Source organism: Anopheles coustani, chromosome 2 (genome assembly GCF_943734705.1).
Source record: "Anopheles coustani chromosome 2, idAnoCousDA_361_x.2, whole genome shotgun sequence".
NCBI lineage: Eukaryota > Metazoa > Arthropoda > Insecta > Diptera > Culicidae > Anopheles > Anopheles coustani.
This window is the reverse complement of record NC_071289.1, coordinates 22674062-22694299: the sequence shown is the minus strand read 5'-3', so window position 1 is coordinate 22694299 and position 20238 is coordinate 22674062. Positions and strand designations below refer to the sequence as shown.

The following is a 20238-nucleotide window of genomic DNA, read 5'->3' as shown; positions in this document are numbered from 1 at the left end:
ATGAATCTATGAAACTAACGACTAGCATGTGTGGCTTAATATAGTTTGCCTTATTTCTTGCGACCGACAAAACGGCGGACAATGGATGGATAGTTGTTATACTTAGAAAAAGTAACGCAATGAATAAGAGAAAAGCTTGAAAGTTTCGAAAGCCCTAAAGCAGACGGAATAGTTGTTAGAAACAGGGAGTTGTTAAGTAGAGATATAAGAGTATTTCACTCAGAGAGCATAAGGAAAATGAATTAGTTTTCTAGAAAATTTCTTAAAAATCTAAAAGAAATTAAGAAACGTTGTGAAAAATAACCATAAACGTTTCAATTATAATTGAGACTCGTAAGAGCATTGGGGTTTCCAAAACAAAAGGAAAGGAATATCTAAAGTCGAATATCACATAAGCTTGGAATTGTTTGTAAATAATGTAAACGATATGCAGAGCGTGCCAACTGATCGTTTGGTTATCTAGTAAAACTAAAAATATCCTAGCATCGAGTACTTTCATCGAGAACATTTGGGTGGTAGAGTTGATGATGCAAACAACATGTATTCACATTCCTGATATGTTAAAATTAATTCTAGACGGAATGTATTTACGTAAGATCACAAAACGAACGTGTAACGGGGCAGCGCGAGCGCGTTTGTTTGCTCCGCGTGTACCAAAGAAAACGAGTGAATCCCTAGCGTTCCTAATGGAAAACATAAAGAACTGAAAATCACCAACATAAATCACATCATTTGTCGCTTACCACAACGTTCATAGTTTTTTCCTCACTGAATTTCGGCACATGTAACTGTGGGTGGTTGCCTTCCTGCCGATTCTTCTCCCAAGCCTTCCAACCAACCAAGCACGTGGAAACCTTTTGCTCGTTTTTCGTCCTTACTTTCTTGCCCCCTTGCTCCTTGTGTATCACACGACTAATTCTCCACTTTTTCCTGCACTGCACCTAACCGCTACAATCGTAAAACATTAACATTTACTTACGCACTATACAAAGGTGGAAAGAGGAGTCAAAATAAACGTGTTTTGGGGAAGGGAGCTTCGAGAGTAGAATGATGGAGAAGTAAATTAGAGTCTGACTATAGACTTGGGTGGCTCCGAGGGAAGCTCTCCAAACAATGAACCAATCGATCGAAAGCCTTTGAGCTGGGGAAACGTGCTTCATTTTCCCGATCGAGCTGCAACATTCGTACACGATCTTTGTTTTTTCGGGTTAAGATCAATTTTTTTTTCTTTGGAATTTTCCGTTGAATTACTTTTTGTCATTTGTGTTTCACCTTCGAGGAACAGGGCAGTGTTTCCATGGGTTTTTTTCTGTACGTTTTGTTCTAATTTCGGTTTAGGTTATCGTAAAGTATTGTAAGGGTTTCTCTCACAGCAGTCGAAACCCTTCAATCTGCTTTGGTTGTCATTTGTCGTTGTTGTGTTGGCCATTTCAGTGAGTCTGCCCGTTTTTGGTTTTCATTCGTTCTTCTTACATATTGGGGACTGCTAGTTCCCAACAAATCGTATGTTGTTCCTATGGAAGGCTTCACAATCGGTCATTGTTCGTACTTAATTTTCAATGAACCTTTCACTTCGACTCAGACATTTCCTTCCCAATAAAATTTAAAGGGATATTAGAAATTGTTTTAAATGTCTAGTACTCCATTGCTTTATCCTAGCACAGACAAGACAAGAAATAGAATAAGCATGGCGGAAAACTAATGATTTCCTATTTTGTTCGTACATTTTAAATCACATGACTAGGGTGGTTTTCTGGTCTGCACCTTCCATAGGAAACGCCTCTGAGCGTGTTTTAAAACCAAAACGATAACTCTTTTCTACGGGGACTACCATTATACATCTCGATTTTTGCAGTTTCCAGACCTGATCCTGTTCAAATTTTCGACAGAATTTCTATTGTTAGGTTTTGTTTTTGTTTCTATTTGAATACACACTCGATAGATTATTATTTCTTCCGTTTAGTGGCGCTGCATTTATTTTAGGACACTTTTTTCACTGTTCTGTTCGGGATGTCTTATTTGAGCAGTCAAACGATACGTCCTCCTTAATCCGTTTACTCCCGTTTCCTAAACACTCCAGGGTTCACACTTTCAACTTCTTGTAGAACCACCAGTTTCGACATCTGAATTCATTGGTTTTGCAAGCAAATACTAAAAAACAAAGTACAAAATAAGGGTATTTAAAGTTAATTGTCATTTCATGATAAATGTTAGTCCTTAAAATCTTTAAAAGAAATGGTTTTCTAGTGCACTGTTTTGGAAACACCACCAGTGTGTTTTCCGGGATGAGTATTTCAGTGTTACAAAATATCGTTTTACGGTAAACAAAACTTTGAGGAGTTTGTTTTCTTCTTTTTTTTTGGTTAGTTTTTCTAGTTTTTTCTCCCCTCTCCCGTGCTGCCTCACTTCCCATTCGTTGGCGAGTAGTTGCACAGACTGTAGTAACCCATGCAGGTACCGTTGCTGGTGGTGGTGGTGGTGGTGGTGGGAGGACACGGTTGAAACGGTGTGTCCCGTTGATCGTGCGAAGCGCTCGCCGGAAGAGGAGGAGGACCGGATCCGCCGTCAGGACCGGTACGTCATCAGACGACGCTGGTCAGCTCCTGCAGGGTGGCGCTGGTGGCGTGCTGGTACTTTTGCTGCTGGCCGGCAATCGAGAGCCGGACGACGACCTCGCGTGGATGGCGGGTGGTGCGTCAAGCCGCACCGCACGGCAGGTTGCCGCTGGCGTTCGCGCTCGCCGCGTTCATGCCGCACGCCTTCAGCTCGGTGAAGATTTCGGTGAAGAAGCCCGGCTCGGCGTTGATGCGCAGCATGTTCGACGACAGCCGGTTGACGATCAGCAAACATCTGCGCCAAGGGAGAATGGGAGAGAGAGAGAACAGGGAGGTTGATTCAATAAGGATGTTCGTTCCGGAAGGCCAGTCACCGGCATCCGGTGGTCAACCGGAAGGTTACAACGACCCGTACATGGGCGGCGGGCGATGATAAATTATTTCTGGGCGTATGGCGAATTGAGCTGTTACACTCTTAGCACGGGAAGAGATATTTGAACCGATCTGTCTTGTAATTTCTTCCACCCACAGGAAAGCACTCCCCCAATTTTTCACCGTTTCATTTCGAGCACAACACTAACACGGGCAACACCGAACGCTTTCGGTTCGCTGCGGAAAACTTACTTTGTTCTTAAGCGCAACTAACGAGCGCACGCGAACAAAAGCGCTTTTCCCCGTGGGAAAAGTTTTCGCCCACGCGGGGCATTCAATTACGTCCGGTGGGGTTTTCCACACGGCAAGCACACGGCGGTCTCGACGATGCCATACATCAACGCAGCCCACGCACTCCGTGTGTCCGGTCTATGGTCATCATTCTCCGTTGGCGGAACGGAGGAGTTCGTTCAAGGTTTTGCGCTAAATCTATCCTTGCATGATGAGCGGAAATTGTGTCTCGGTTTTCGCTGGTGTCCAAGTGAGTTTTCTATTCTGGATGTCTTCCTCCCTCCCCAATACAGGGAAGTTCAAATGTCTGCAGTCTTTGTTGAAGGTAATGCTTTGAGTTTGGAAGTTAAATTAAACGTACTTTAGGACTCTATTCGAATGTTAATAGGAAGTTTAAAAACACTTCATACTGTTTGTTTTATCTTGATAGAAATGTCCCGGGGCAGGTAGGAAATATTGCTACACAAATATCATTGTTGTTGAAGGCCTAGACCAACCTAGACGACCTCGAGGTGGACGGAAAAATAAATTGTCCTCAAGGCAAACAACGATAAATAACGTCGAGGGCATTACCGGAGACAGCATATTAGCGTGAGGGAAAACCGGTCTCACGCGTCGTCGTCGTCGTCGGCAGTAGTTTTCCCGCACCCGGACGCTGCTACAGGTGGGTGAACGGAACGGGGAAAATCTCATCTCCATTCCAGCGCGCTGGGGACAACGAATTCGCGAATAACGAATGGCGCGCCAATGAATTACCGCGTTCATCCCGGGCTAAATATCAACGGGCGGAGCGCATATTTTCAATTTTCCATCCTTCCGGCCCGGCCGGGGTTCGGGTCGGTCCAATGATTTACTGCCCGAAAACCGAAACCAATGCCACCATCGCTCCGCACTTACCTGTCCCAGAACTTGTCCTTCGAGTCCTCCACTAGGAACGGTTTCAGCGGGTAGCTTATTTCATTTCCCATGTACGAGTAGGAAAGGTACAGGCAGGTGAGGACGGCGGCTTGCAGTTCCGCTTCCTTCGTCTCCTCGCCGTCGACCAGCTCGCGGACGAGCATGTACACGAACACCACGTTCGCCGGGTTGATGAAGGCAACGTCCTGCAAAGAGAGAGAGAGAGGAAGTAAGTCGAGGTGAAAGGCAAAATATGGTGATGAGTGTAAATTTATTGATTCATAAAAGCATCGGCTGGTGGGCTGGGGTTTTGGGGGGTGGAAAAGCTTTCACAACTCGACGGAGCGAGACTGGTCGTGGTAGAAAATGGAAATCATTTGCAAGTGAACCCTTCCCGACCGGTAGACTTGCGTCGGAGAAATGTGCGTCATTACTCACTGACGTACCTTTACTGTTCGCTTCTACTGAGGAGCCTTATCAGTTGGTATAATACTCGAAACATTTGCAGAATCTTATCATACACTAACACATTTCTCGTCTGCTTTTGACGTAGAGTGTGACATATTTCAAAGGACACGTGTCTTTTCCGCGAAATTTATCTAATCTATGCCATCGGGTGCACCAGCATCATTCCGAGTTTCAATTAAATTCCCGAATGACAACTGCAAAAACCACCCTAACCTCAACTGCACTTGCCATCCGCTGGCTACCAAACTGCGGTGTGGATATATGCAAATACTCCATTTAAATCCGCCAATGAAACGCCAATGGTGGAACCTGCGTCAACGAACGCCAGCGAAGCTACAGAGGAGGGTTGTGGGTTGTAGATTTGTTGGGCTTTAAAAAAAACCTCCCCTGCCGGTGGAAAACAGATTTAGATTGCAAACCTCACATATCCCGGCGGCAAACATGCCGTATCGCTTCTGGAGTGCCGGCTGCCGGAGCGATAGTGTTGTAATTTATTCATCCGGGAACGGATTTAGGTCGCCGGCGTCGGTGTGTCCTTCTTCTCCCACCGGCCGGCAGAGTCTCTAGCTTTTCAAACTGACATTCGCAAAACCGCACTCGGGAATGAGATACCCTCCAAATGTTTTGGAGGGTACGATTTGCTTATTTTTATATGCCTTCCGTTTTGTAATCTGAATGCCCGGGCCCGGACCTGGGTCTTCATCAAACGAAAGCTAAGCCGTCGCGTTCCGTCGTTATCCTGAGCACGCTCGGTGATTGTTGACGGCCGATAAGAAATTCATTCATTCTTCAGTCGGTGTCCGTGAATGGTACACGTGTACCTACTATAGTGGCACACATACAACTAGTCATGTGTGTGGCCGTGAAGGACCATATTTGCAGTATGGAAATCGGTGTTTTTTTTCTCCAGGATAACGAACGGTCTAGTTTTCATTTATCTTAAGAGCGTCAGCATTCAAGAGGAGTTTGAATAATTCAACTATGTTAAACGAAGCCGTAAACACGGCAGGTAAACATTAGTTTACATATTTCTCTGCATTTTTTCTTGATGAAAAGCTATGTTTATATGAGTCTTTATTCTATCCTTAAAAATTGTTGAAACTATAAAAGTATAATTTTAATTTATCTGGTAAAACACCTAAACTAAATAGTCTCCAATACGAATGAAACAAAAGTTGTGTCTTAAAAATCTTTCGACGGGATTGATATTTACGAGATTAACGAATTTCCTAGGATTATTTAGTCTTTCTAGATTCATGAACTATCACCAACGATGCATGAATTTCCAAATGCATAAAACGGTGGACCAGGAAGACAAAAGCATAAACTGCTTCATTTTGTACACCGATTTCAAATTTTTAATATTTTCTAAATCACATTAATCCGTTTTTAAATGACATGTGAATAAGTGACATTATTGAATGTACGATGAATTTCCAATGAAACGTTTAATGTTGATGAAGCTCTAGTTTAAAGATTCAGATTAATTTCATTCCGGTTTAGGATTGAAACAGTTCACTTCTGGTAACCTGAATGAACTATCCAACGGTTGGTTTTGAAGCTGACCGGGGTTTTCACATTTATTTTAATATCGATCGAAGCTTGTTATCCGATCGTTAACAATTATTTTTTCGTGCCCCCACCCTTTCTCTCCTTCCTCGTCGCTAAACGGTTATTGATGCGGTTGATGGAAGCCAAATCAACTATCAATAGAGAGCTTCGGGTTGTAATCCGATTGCGATGCTTCCCCCCGTTTCATCGCGCAAAAAAAAGGAACTCCATCCAGCGGGAAGGTTTCACAACAAGGATTTTCTCCACTATTCGATCGGCAGCACAACGGCAACAACGAAAAACTCCCATCCCGTTTTTCCCCGACCATCCGAAAGCGCTGTTATGTAATCCTTTATCCCAACCAACGCTTGCCCCCCAAAATGGTTGGCACCGAGGGAAACAACATGATGCGGCCGGGTGAGTAAATGCTGCCGATTATTTATCGGACCGTGAGAATCGGAATTTATACTTATCACCTTTCTTCACGGGCATATTTTGGGTGCTTTATTCTCCCGGGCCTAGTTTTTTCTCGTAATGCTAAAATCTAGTTTAGGCTGGCGATTGGCCAAACAGGCGAGCAGCAAACATTAATCACTCCCGAAACGCTGACCACCACACACCGGTGTCTACTCGGTAAACGTGGTGTGGGGTGGGAATTACGTTACATCCACCCGAAACGACATGGCGCTTGCAAGGCCGAGCACACGAAGCTCCACCACAAACTATCTTTCCGCCATTATCGAGATAAATCAACCGACGTTACCTTAGAAAGTGGCAACATTCCGGCTAAACGGGGCAGCATATCTCAGCACATTTGGGGTTGATGGAAAAAGTTTTCCTTTTGTGCGGCAGGCACCGATAACTCTCGCTCGGGTTTGTTTTTCTTTTCCATAGGTTCTTTTCTCAGAGTTTTTTTCCATTTTTACGAAAGCTTTGTCATGCCTGGCGATGTTTTACTTCACTTTATTTGCTTCCCGGGTCTATAGGAAATAGGAATTGGTATGAAAATTGTTTAAGAAGGTTTAAGCAACAACATAATATGTTTTTCATACCCACAATATATTAAAGAATGTCTAAAAGAGAGGCTTAAGATCTCCTGTTGGACTTCCATCGAGTAAGCTGAAGGTAATTTCGAAACTTTAAACCTAGTGATGGCACAGAAAGAAAAACCCCAGAAGCTAACCTTGACCGTGATAAGATTTCGTTCCACCTAAAAGGGTAAAATAATGGTAATTCTTGGTCGTAAAGAAAAGGTAAAGGACAAAAACTCTCTTGACCACTCGCGGGTTTCCTCGGCTCGAATGGTTCCCGAAAACTGGGAGCTCATTAAATTTTCAACCATGATCCAGATTGACGCCGAGTCGAGCCTAACAACACAGGCCGGGAGGGGGTCCTTCGCCTTCCGCTCGTGCATTTCACCACATCTATCCATTCGACGGCGTAAGAGTCCTTCTTTTTCGGCATCGGCAGACGTTTGAAGTTAAGCTTTATGGGTGTTCATAAAAAGAAGGGGCGGAACATAACCAACCGACCGTTTTGTGGGTGGAAAAATGGCGCAGGCGGCGACGATCTGAAAATTAGGACAAAATGCAACCCCCCGCCGTGGTGGCCCTGTGGTGGCAAAAAAGACAGAAAGGAGAGGGATTCTAGGGTCCCTGCTCTCGCTCTCTCGGAAGCCAAGTCACGGTTGGAACGCGTGGTGATGATGGACGGATGGACGTAAAACCGGCGACCGGCACGATCTCGCGTTGATGGCAACCATCATGTGGCAGTGATTTTTTCGCTATCACCTGCTTCCAGCTTTTTGTCGTTGTGCTTTGGTTTATGACTGCACCCTGCTACCCCCGGCGAACAATTTCTGTTTTTATTTTTCAAAGTGTAAAAAAGGACCGGAGTCGCATTTTTAAACGTTTTTTTGACACGGCGGGACTTGCCGAAAAGGTGTCACTTGGAATGTGGCCCACACAATCATCCATTCTTGTCGCAATTCCAGCGGCCCACCGGGGGGCACTACCGCGCGCGGTCATTTCAATACGTCACGCCACCGGTGCTGCTCCTGGCTGTCTTGGCCACCGACCCGAAGCCCATGTCAACGGTGACTGCCGGGTGACAGGTCAGGCGGCAACATTTAATTGGATGGCGCATTTTTAAGCGAGGCCCGTCAGCGGCCGCTGTGCTTAACCTACATCGGGAAGGAGTAAGAAGGGGTCCAAACAAAACAGGGAAAAAGAAGACAGCTCCCAAGAGTCGGTCTCAGTCGGTCGAGGAAAGGGATGATTTTTCCCTCGCGCATACAACGGTACGGTATAGATTTACATAACATTGCTTAAGGCTTTGTTGCTTCGGCTAGATCCAACGATGCGGAGCTTAATGAAGCTTTGTTTGCACAAGGATCGATTGCTGAATACACAACTGCATTGAGCTGCAAGACGGTTGCAGAAACTCTTGAAAGGAAACTTGAAAATGGATTCCGACGGTCACGTTTTTATTTGTGAGGTATTATTTTATGTCTTGTAATGCTTTGCTTTTTTCTTTGTGATTGCTTCGTGTTGGTTTTACCGTTTTGATACTTTTTTAAGTTTTATTTTAATTTTAATTATTGAAAAATAAATAGCAATAAAAGATTTAAAAAGATAAAATCTAACAACAAATAAGTTCTTAATTTTATCCTAGCTTAGGCGAAAACCTCCCTTCCAAGTAGATATTACTTAACACTGAATACAACCAGCGGTGGATGAGGCGTTCTAGAAGCCCCACACAGGAGCATACACTACATTCACGATACTTTTTCAGAATATATAAAATTTCAATAAATATTCATTCATTTGATATGAAACAAATTGACTAGTAATTTAGTTTTTACTTCTTAACCAAATAACTTTTCAGTCGTTTTAAAACTGAAAAAGTCTTCTTTTTATCAAATTTTGTCATATTTTCTATGGGTTGAAATGTGCTTATGCCAACCCGTATATATGTTAATTATCCTCAAAATATTCTGTAAATGTTTCTCTTTTGGATTGAAATCTTTAATCCGGTGACATAAATATACGGTGGCGCATTAATACTCTTATTTCAATCAAAGGAATAACGCTGGAAGGCGACATTTGGTGACATTTGCTTCATCAAAACTCAATAAAGATCGGTTCAGATGCATATTTTTCACATTTTCATTTTATTTGTTTACTTTCTCGTACAAACTTGTTTCGCATTCGTTAAGCCAAACATCTTTTTGGAAAAATATTGCTCAAAATTGTACAACTCGGGGCTGTATACAACTTAATAATTAAGTACTTTGAATAAGCTCTATTGACATTTGGTAAGTTGTTATTTTAGACTGTTTTCCTGATAATATAATAATAAGATCTTTTTAGGTCCAGTTGTAGATTATACTTCCCCAGTGGGCACACACAATTTAATAGTGATTTAAACTGAACGAGGAGTTTAATATAAGTCCTAGATTAGCCTCAAGCTGGGCAATACTTAATTGGAAATACCGGAACTATTAATTACTCTCACTCGACACCTGGCAAGAAGTTATAAAGCAATTTTTTCTCTAGAAATTCTTTTAAAATTAGCTCTATTGCACCCTCTCGCGCACACACACTACGCTCACAATACCCGTAATTAATGGGATCATTAGTAGCGTTATTATTGCCTAGCCAACGGCTCCAAAGGGCCACCGGTGGGACACCTGTTGGGGCTGCCGCCTCTAGAAAGTTCCCCTCGTACAAAGGCTCCTACCGCGCGCGCGGTAGGATGATGGAAAACTTTCTCTGCCGGAGTTCGGAGCGCGAGAAAATTTCAAAAACTTTCGAACCCGCTGAAGGAAAACCATTTCCCCCCTCCTCCGAGGGGAAGGGGAGTGAAGGCAAGGGAAAGGAACGTCAGCGCCACTTTGGAATCAAAGTTGCTGGCGCTAACGAATGGAGGCGCTTGGTCTAATTTGGGCTCCTCACCTTTCGCCATCTCAACGATTGGCTCGGAGCGGATTAAACAAAGGCCAAAGGGTATTGGGAAGCGAAAGAGGGGTAAAGAAGGGGGAAAAACCCCTTCATCGGATTACACACGTTAATCAAACGGCTTTCGGTTCGTTCGTTGTCGCCTGTTCCTATGGGGAAAGGGTGACGATTTCAGATCCGATTTCGTGTCGCCATCGACGTTCTCTTTTTCTAAAAGCCAAAAACCCACGAAAAAAGCTCATGGCTAATGCTGCGATCAACCTTATTAATTCTAAACCTGCCGGTGGCCTTTGGGAAAACGGAATATTTACATCGTCCTCCGGGGCGCTTCGTGGCGCCATCAAGGTATGCTCTACAAATTAAATCAAAACCCACAACAGTGTGCGCTTCCGTGCGAGCAGGTCGTACCCCGGCTCTATCTTCCCGCGGAGATCAAATGGCCTTTTCATCACCTTTGAATGCAACACAAGGTTGGTACGATTGTTTGAGAAAAAGATACGACAATAATCGACAAATAACGCAATCGCAGGCAATGCTTGTGCTCCTTTTTTTTTGGATCGCAAGCACTTCTAATCCTATCCAGCACGTACCTGCCAGCCCTGAAGCAGTAAGCTTCGGTCGACCGCCCGCAGCCACATCACAGCGTCGCCGGCCTGGAAGTCGCGCAGTTTGCGGCATCGATCGTGCAGGAACATTCCTAAGCACTTCAACAGCTCCGAGGTGGACGCCTAAGGTTGGGTGAGGGAAAGAAAATCGAGTCATTAGAATAACATCGAGGCTTACCAGCATATTATTTGTTGATGAGAAATTATAAGCTTCTAGATAAAAGATAGTTTGATCTCTCTAAAATTATAATTTAGTGAATTTTAGAATAAATCAAAATACCTTTTTCTACATTCTAAAATCCTGTAGGTGGTTTAATCATCAAACATTACAGAAATAAAAAATAAAAAACGAATCAAAAACATGCATGATTTTCATTTAATTTCAATAGAAATATTAACATTTCCCATTGTTTGAGGATGCTTCTTGTTTTAATTAATAATTTAAAAATTTATGGTAAGACAAAAGTAAATAGACTTTTCAATATTCCGAGAAGAGGGCGAATAGTAATATTCGATGATCCTTTTTGCGCAATTTAATTTCATCAATTTTCCGACTAGAACAATTTCGCTTCAAATTATTATAAGTGTCTATTTGTATGTGGAAAACAAACAACAACATAGCACAACGAAAACGGTTCCAGCAGCAGTGTTTTGTGTGTGTCTTTTTTCTTTGTTTGTTTGGCGAATTGGAACATGCTCGTGGAAAACAAGTCGCCCTGGATTGTGTCACTTTGGGGGTGCTAGGTGGGAGGGGTGGGAAACCCGGAAACGCTGGTGAAAGCTAGAATAGCACAATGGCAGAATTCAATTAACACAAGACACCGAAACGTCAGCTGCAGCAGCGAGTGCACGTTCACGCGCCGAAAACACGGCCACCAAACGTCACGTCACAAACGAGCACAAGTCGAGTCCTTTTTCCCGCTGCTCCATTTTCTTTTCCCCCGATGTACTTTTGCAACCTATTTTATTTCCTTCACACACACACACATACATGCATACAGGGTGCTTCATTTTATGTCACGACTGTCATGTAGTGCATGATTGGAGTGTGAAATAAGAAAAAGGAAAGTATGGAATGGAAAAACTTGAGAGAAAATGGTGGCAAAAAATGAGCGTCACTTTGAAACCGATGCACAAAGACATAAAATCGGTATACATACACAGATGTGTCAGTGGAAAAACTTATCGCTGGAAAACGCTTCCCTCCCCTCCTGCCAGTTGTTTGCCGTTTTCCCAATTCCCCCATTTCAAGTGAACATTAAAATGTACCTCCTCGACGCTAAGACGGAGCAGCATGAATGATGATGAACTGATTTTCCCCCCAGCACGTGCGACGGGGGAAAAGTCTCGGTGCAGTGCGACGTTTTCCATTGCATCAGACAAATTGGAAAGCGAGAAATGCAGTACGAGTAAGCTCTGCTTCAGCGTACGACATTATGTGCTTCTTCTTCTTCGAATAAAATTTATCCTGGAACATAGCCACAACCTGGGAAGGGACACGATTTTCCCCTAGCGTGGAGACGTCTGTGATTTAATCAGTATAAATAATTTATGTGGCCACTTTCATTCATAAGTTTATGAGCGGCAATGAGTCGTTGGACGATGTTTGTGCCCACGGTCGGGGCACTTTGGGGTCTTTGTTCGAGTGGATGAACATAAATCAGAGAAAATCCAAAGAATGCTTCATGCAGGAGAAAGGAGAAAAATAATTTTCCTTCTTCTCCCGAGATAAAACGATGTTTTCTAGAAAAAATACGTTATGTTTGCAATTGTCTATTATTTTCATTTTATCACATCCCCTTTTCCCTTACAGAACTAGATCTTGTTTTCCCGCGAGAGTTCGTTAAACTTCAAAAAGCAGTTGAAATCATCTCTAACTCACCTCACACTCTACGTAAGCACGTAAACCCTCATATCATCGATATTGATGGCCTGTGTATCCAAATTCCCACAAGACCTTTAGCCAACTAACTTTACCGTCAGCATCATCACCATCATCGTCTCTGTCGTCGTCAGGTAGGTTTGTGATGGGGCATTACAAGTTTGGACAGTTGTTGGTGGAAAAGTTCCTGGCCCGTTTTCTCCATAGTTTATGGTGCAGACACATTGTAAATTGAACCATCTCCGAGCGACCCCGAGCACGACGTAGTGGGGGAGAAGAAGACACAACACTGCACAAAAAGTGAGTGTCCAACGGGAAGCCGATCAGTGTTATTACTACTTCAAGGCGCCTACACATTCCCATTCGCTCGTCGTTCGTTATCCTCTTTCCAACTGAGGAGCTCTCGTTCACTCAGCGCCGCTCGTGGTGATGGTCATAAAAAAAAGGGAAATTCCCTCGAGGGATCTCCGGCATACTTTCGCTAGTAATGGACTTCCTGGAGGCAAATGCCCTGCCGGCGGGAGGGGTGTGTGGTGAGGAAAGTTTTCCTCCTGTTGGACTCGATTTTTCTCCTTCAATCCAATTCAGCGGCACAGAGTGGTACACTTCCGTGTAATTGGGACGTCGTGAAAAGCGGTACTCGATGGAAGGAATCAGGCGAACCAAAGGGCCCACTATCTTTCCCTCGAACGAACGGAAGGAATGGTGTGCGAAAGATTGCGTAATATTTTACTTTCTCTGTTCATCGAGACCTGTGTGTGTGTGTGTTTGTCCAGGTCCAGGGTTGTTAAGGCTTGTCCTCGCGTTGCCACTCCGGTTGTCTGTAATCTCATTTTAAATTGATGCCTCCGGCTGATGCAGAACTGTCCTACCGAAGTGTTTCCTGCATCCCACCACAGGCTGAGGGTTGGGGTATGGGACGAACGGAATATCGGGTTGGGTTTAAAAATACCCGGCGGGTGGACATCAGCCTGTACTAAGAGATTTTCCACTGCGCATTTTCTTTCTCCAAGTGACTTGATTACAACCTTCCCCTGGATGCCCACCTCTAAGGTCCGAGCTAACAAAGATAATCTAATTCACTTTGCAGCCGACAAGAGAAAGTTCCAAAAAATTATAATATTAATCGACAAAATATTGAAGGCCACAGGAGGAAATGTTTCGGGCAAAGCGACGACAGACGGCGGTGAGCCGAAATGAGCTGTTACATGCTAATGAGGTTGTGCGGTGTACTGGGGCACCTTCTTGGGTGTGGATATTTTTAACAGGCTAACGTTTTCCCATTACAAGAAGCAAACGATTTGAATGGCGCACGAGAAAAGCGAACAGCAAATGTTCTCGTAACTAAGCTCGAGCATCGAAAAGTTTGGTGAAGAAGTTTGTTACTCCCGAGTGCAAATATACATTAGTAGGAGGACGAAAATCGGGGCCGCTCAAAGGCACACAGTTGTTACCTTCTCCATTAGCGTGCCGTCCGGTTGCTTTTCCTCCACCTCGGGAGGAAACTTCTTCACATTCCCGCGCGGCAGTAACGTAATCGATGGCCGAACACAGAATTCGGTATAATTAAATTCTTCCGTCCAAGAAACGACCCCCGCGAACGTGGGTTCTTTTCCCCGGTTTTCCCGACATGCCAAGATGTCGCGCCGATAAGGAAATCATTGCCGGCGCTGACGCACGTTGCTTTGCCGTGTGCGTTTCCTGTTCGGATATCGAATCTCGAAGGTCAACCGCACGCAAGCTGGAAGGTTGCTGACGCGCGAACGTTCGTAAATCCAAAATAAAACCTCCCGTTTTTCTTCGTGGTGGACAATTTGGAACAAAAAAAGAACCCTCTTGTGGAAAGGGTCTACCTCGGTATGGAGAAGCAACGGTCATCATTTTCCAAGTCATAAAATTTCTATCGATTACAATCGAAGGCACATACTTGAACGAGGTAGCACAACAACAACAACAAAAAATACAGAACACAGAAATGGGTTTCGAGAAGAGGTTTGACCGGCATTCGTCGGGCTTAGGTTGACGCAAACAACCGTGAATCGATAAAGAATTTATTGAACCGCGGGCTGAGGCAGGTCGGGCTACTATTATTACCCACCAGATTATGTAACATAAAGACGGAGAGATGATGAAGGGGAGTCCGATGCCTAACGAAGGGGTGGATTGCAGAAGATGAAAATTATATTTAAGAAGCGAATTAAGTCACGCTCTGCGAGACTACACTTCGTACCGGGGAGTGGAAACGAAAGAAAACAAAATTGCTACTGGAAAGTTTTCCCTTTTTCAATATCGTAGTGAATATTAAACATTCCATCTAAATTCCTCCAATGGAATGTATTAACAAGAACTTTTCAAGAGTGTTACCGATTAAAGTAGCAAACGGAAAAGCGTTTTGAATAGAAAATACGCTAAGACAAGCCTCCAACTCCGCGAAGTACGTTTGATCGATGCAATTTAACGAGTCTCGCGAAGGGTCGTCTGATCAGTTGTCTATTTTCCGTTGAACAATCTACCAATAAATCAAACTAACACCCTTCGAGGGCCGCACGTGAGCCAACCGGGCCGGTTTACAACTTGTTTTTCGTCTGGAATGCTGCTTCTCTTCCATGCACGCGTCCCACGCTCCCGGGTTGTACGGTCCTTGGCCAATTTTTCATGTCGCCCAAAACATCGATGCATCAAAACAACGAAATCTAAAAGAAGAAAAACCATATCCGCGAGCGTCCGGAGACCTGCTTGTGTTCTCATCGAATACCGGCGCGCACGTACCTTTCGAGGCGCGGTCGAATTGAAACATTAAAATGATTTATTCTCAAGGGCATCTCCTGGCGATCCTCCATACGGCGGGCTCCTAGGAGTCCGATCCTAGTTTCGTCCTCTGCTTGCCCGGCCGGAGTAGGTCCGCACTAGCAAACATTGGCACACACCCACACCACTTCCACCCGGGCGTGTTGTTGTGTGTACCGTGGGACGTGATTTATTGCTTATTGATGTCGTGCTGGGGCAGTTTTGTTTGCCCGCTCCGTTTATTTTCCAATCGTCCACCGAGGGAACCGGGTTCGTCTCCGTCAAAGGATCCGATGGCCACACGGGAGTGCTCACAGGGTTCACCTTCATCTGGCCCCCATCGATCAATTTTCCGCCTATCCTTCCGATCATTCCGGTGTTGTTGTGTTGCTGTTGAGAATAATTTTCCTGTTTTCAAAAAATGAAACCCCTAAAAACATTGCTGTAACATCATCGTGTGCAAGTCGAATCGACGCCAACACGAACCAATAAACACCCGCACACGCTCGCGTGTTGCTGAAACGGTAAATTTCAATTACGAGATAAAATTTAATGATACGAGCATGGACGACGATGGACGAAAACCCAAACCCCGGGTGGGTGGAAAACGTCGTTTGACGACACCGACGCAACGTGACATGGAAGCACCGGCGAGGACCGGCTCTTTGCTTCCGTCCACCATCGCATACCAAGGAAATACACACACATACACGAACACACCGTACGAAGCTACTTGGCACTTTGGATGAAGTGACGTAGGTGGATAAAGGTTCTATTTATCGTTTCATAAATGCAATCAAATTAACATTCCCAACTGTTTGACGCGCGTTGCTTCTATACAATCACAGTTTTACCCATTTACGTAAACGTAATGTAATTTATTATACGGCGCCCGTTTGACATAAAAATTGTCAAACAACATTCGACACGTTTAAAAGATCGTTGCCACGGCTACGATAACTGCCAAAAAGGAACGAGTTTGATTTTATGGGAAAATAGATACAAATATACATTTGTTGAAGTTGTTTTCTAGTTTCAAGTAATTGATTTTGCTTATTTTCTTTTTCTGTTTTGATCTTTTTAAGTAACGGATGTTGTTCAAACTGTTGCTTACGTCGAGACCCGATTGCTTATCTGGTTGTCAATCCATTTTGTCCGTTCTTCACGTCGACGAAAAGAGACCCAAGCAGGCAGTCCGTAACATATGAAAAAGTTTCGATGATGGAACATTTCTCACGCTTGGTATGTTCTTACTGAACGGCGAAAAAATAACATAGCGCCCAACTTTCCATTTTCTTCATTGGGAAAGTTTTTCGCGCGGAATGAAAAATATCTGATTCATTGCGAGACGCGGCCCGGAGTCGGAGTCTGTGTGCACAGTTGTTGAGCGCGTTTATGTCACGCGAGGATGAGGGAAAACCCCGTGGTCCAAAGCAGATAAATGCCATGGTGGAAACCCACAGTTCGCTTGTCGCCAGGGAACGGTAGGACGGTGAAGTATTTTTACTTATTACTCGTCAGTTCTTTGGCACTACAGGAGCTTTGACATCGCCAGAGTAGCAGGTGTCGTTCGTTGTTGGTACGTTTCTAATTTTTCAAAGAGCCGTCCACCCGCTTCCTTCCTGTTCGGAAATCCAACTGCACTTTCGAGTGACATTTTCCACATTCCCAGCAATTCTATGGAGGTGAATCAGTAGAAAATCTCGGATTTATTCACCTGTGAATATTTTCTAGTGGCAGCTTCTATATTCTACATTTTCCTTATATCTTATTTCTATCTCTCTGGACCGCATTAACAAGCGTGTGGTTGGATGTGGTTTTCTTGGAATTTATTGCTTACCAAGTGCACTTGCCATGTTCTAGAATGCCAGACGACGATAACCGTAAGCCGTATCAAAGGGTAGGAGATTAAAAATCAACTGAGCGTGTTTCAGTCTAAATGAAATTCACCCATGGACAAAAACCCATCTTCCAAATTTTCAGAAGTAACAGCATGTCGTCGGTGAAAAAGGTGAGAAATTTAATTAGTGAAACTGTACCCCTTGGAATAACACACGCCCACGAACCATTTGTGAACACGTTACCACCATCCTCTGCAACATGATATACTAGAAGGATCTTGTTCGGTCCATTTATTTGATCCCGTCCTCTAGTATTTGTTTTCCTGAAAATAGTCCCTTTTCTTGCTTAAATATCCCTTTGAAACCGTTTTTCAATCAGTATGGGAGAAAACACATTTATCTTCATTTTATCACATGGAACCTCTATTGATAGGCGATATTTGACAACGCAGAAAAGAGCAATCCTTTTTTACCATGAGAGAGTTCTGCATGAGGATCATGAACTCAGAAATAAAACATATTATTTTGGTCGTGAAAAATTGTCACTCTCATTTCTTATCTCCCAAAGCACCCAAATTAAATGTTTCTATTCTGTTTCAATTGAACTTAACTGAAATAGGTAAAGCATGTATTTAATCATGATTTTTCGAACTGTATCATTTTTATAATTAAACCACTACATCTAAACAAAACATAAAGGGACAATATTTAGCAAATTGATTACACACCCCACGACATACGCCATTCTTTAGAACGTATTGGTAATAATAAATCTATTTTCTTCTCTTTAGGACGACAACAACGTACCCACCAAGCTTATCCAGGTCCCAATCTATATGATAATGTCGGATGCAGCGGATCCAGTTTTCCAGACGTAAACTCTCCCACCCTCCTTTTGGTGATGGCGAATGGAAATTTATTTGCAAAATATGTTTATTTTCCCACCACCACGACACTGATGGGACCGAAATGATGGTAACGTTTTCGGTTGGCGCAATGGTTTTTGCTTCCAATGAGGATAAAACCACCCCGTTGCTCCTTTCCTCTCAACGGCTCAAAAACAATGTCTCCACGCCGACATTAATCATTTTGTTTGCAGCATGTTATTTTCCAAGCTCCGACGCGCACTCCAATGGTGGCCGGATGAGTTTTTGGCACAACGAACACCCCATGTTTGCGAACAAGGGTATGTGTGTGTGTGAGTGGTTTTACAAACCGTAAAGTCTCGGCATCAGTTAATCCTTTCGTTCGTCTGCTAAATTTAATTCATTCCGCACAGCATGTGGCCTGTTTCGTGCGCCACATGAAAATCGCGCCAAAACCAGACACAAATCCGTCGCATTAGGTGCTCGCGACACCATTGTAACTTCCAGGCAGACTTAAAAATAAATATCCTTGAAATTACATAACAACAAGTACTACTTTTAACAAATAAACAATTTCTGAAGTTTCATGAACATTAAGTTCATTAATCGCCATCTATGAACACTGAAACACTGGAAACATTAGAGAATTTAAAATAGAGAAAACTTTCCAGATAAGACCAATGTTATCGATGAAGATAAGCGATAAAACAAGAAGACTTTCTTATCGTTTCCCAACGAGAGCAAATGGAAATTCATTTTTCCTGGAAAAAAAGAGCTTCATCCTGTAAAATGTTGAAACCCAGGATACTTTGGCCCAGTTGGTACTTATTGAAAGAACTAGAAAGAGTGAGAGAGGGGACGTTACAGTTTGCCGGAGCTTAACATCGTTAGGAGGAAACTTTCTTGTGCGGCACTTATGAGACGTGCCGTTCCGATATTCCGATGCTTTCCTGTCTTTAAACCGAACGGAACCGGGGAGAAACTCTCTCCAGTGGAAAGGGATTATGTTAGGGATTATAAATTGCCATTGCCCCACCCCCCTGAAAGCCCCCACTAGAGAGTGAGGGGATCGACTCGATGGAGCGTTTGGTTCTTTGCGAGCCGGCCGGAGTGTAAGTTAGTGTGCGTGCGCGGGAAACATGTAACGCCCGCGGAAACGGTATTACTTTTATGGCCCGATAAAGTCATAATCGGACGCGTCATGAGGCCATTGTGAGGCGATGGGTGGTGGTGGTGATGGAAGGAAAAAGTTTAACACCACTAGAACCGATCCAAAGAGGAGATTATTTTAAGTGAGCTTTTAAATTTTGTAAGTAGAACATTTTCTCCTGAAACGCTACAGTTTAAATGGTGCATTGGAAAATGTTGATTCATACAAAACTGCTGAACCCATGACCCATGAAAAGCTATAATTATACCAGCACTGGCTTGTTTTAATGAGCTTTACAGACTCATTCATGTTTGATGAAATACAACACTTGCAACGAAACCATCCTTTGATCAATTGACTGGACACGGTCGATATGCTTCGGTTTCTAAGAAAATGCATGCGATCGATCCCGCATAAAGTATGTGTCCAGGAAGTATTTATGCTACCAGGCACACACGACGCACACGAATTCCATTTACGGTGCCATGGATGAAATGTATTCCCGTAAACTGCTGCTGCTTTACGGGCCATCCTGCCTTCATCGTTCGGGGTAACGCAAGTGCAAGCAAGTAATCAGATTGGAATGTCATAATCAGCACTACGCCTTTCGTTCATAAAACCGGCGCACATCCATTTACCCTGGACGCCATCAAGGGCGGTGAGGAGGCACACACACACCGTTGATCGTTGATCGGAACCGGGCATCAATTACCGACCCTCGTGCGCCATCCTTCATTTGTTGCCAACGGCGAAACGCAAACCCGTGACGAAGTGCCTCCTGTGATGATGCTGGAGCTCTGACACGTTTTCAGTTGATTGAACAGTTCCAGGAATGGCTGGATCCGCGGGTGGATACCAAATTTGCATGCCACTCGAACAACTATTGAACCGATATTAAATTTTCAATGGAATGGAAGGTTGTAGGTGATGTAATTAATTCGTTAGAGTTCCGCAAATATATAATTAAGCTGTGAATCGTAACTAACAAAAGTAGCATTCGAAAGAACTTTTTTT

The 20238-nt window shown here is 43.7% G+C and overlaps 1 protein-coding gene across 1 annotated transcript in view; it reads right to left on the bottom strand.

Annotated features, from left to right (window-relative positions):
* Nucleotides 1–1958: 1958 nt before the first annotated feature.
* LOC131263386 (putative uncharacterized protein DDB_G0286901) overlaps nt 1959–20238 on the bottom strand; it is a 43463-nt gene continuing 25183 nt past the window's right edge. Inside the window, exons 3-5 of the mRNA XM_058265578.1 lie at nt 10684–10821; nt 4116–4321; nt 1959–2850 (exon numbers count right to left, since the gene is read on the bottom strand). Coding sequence (XP_058121561.1) covers nt 2697–2850; nt 4116–4321; nt 10684–10821 — 498 coding nt within the window. The 3' untranslated portion in view covers nt 1959–2696. The remainder of the gene's footprint in view (nt 2851–4115; nt 4322–10683; nt 10822–20238) is intronic.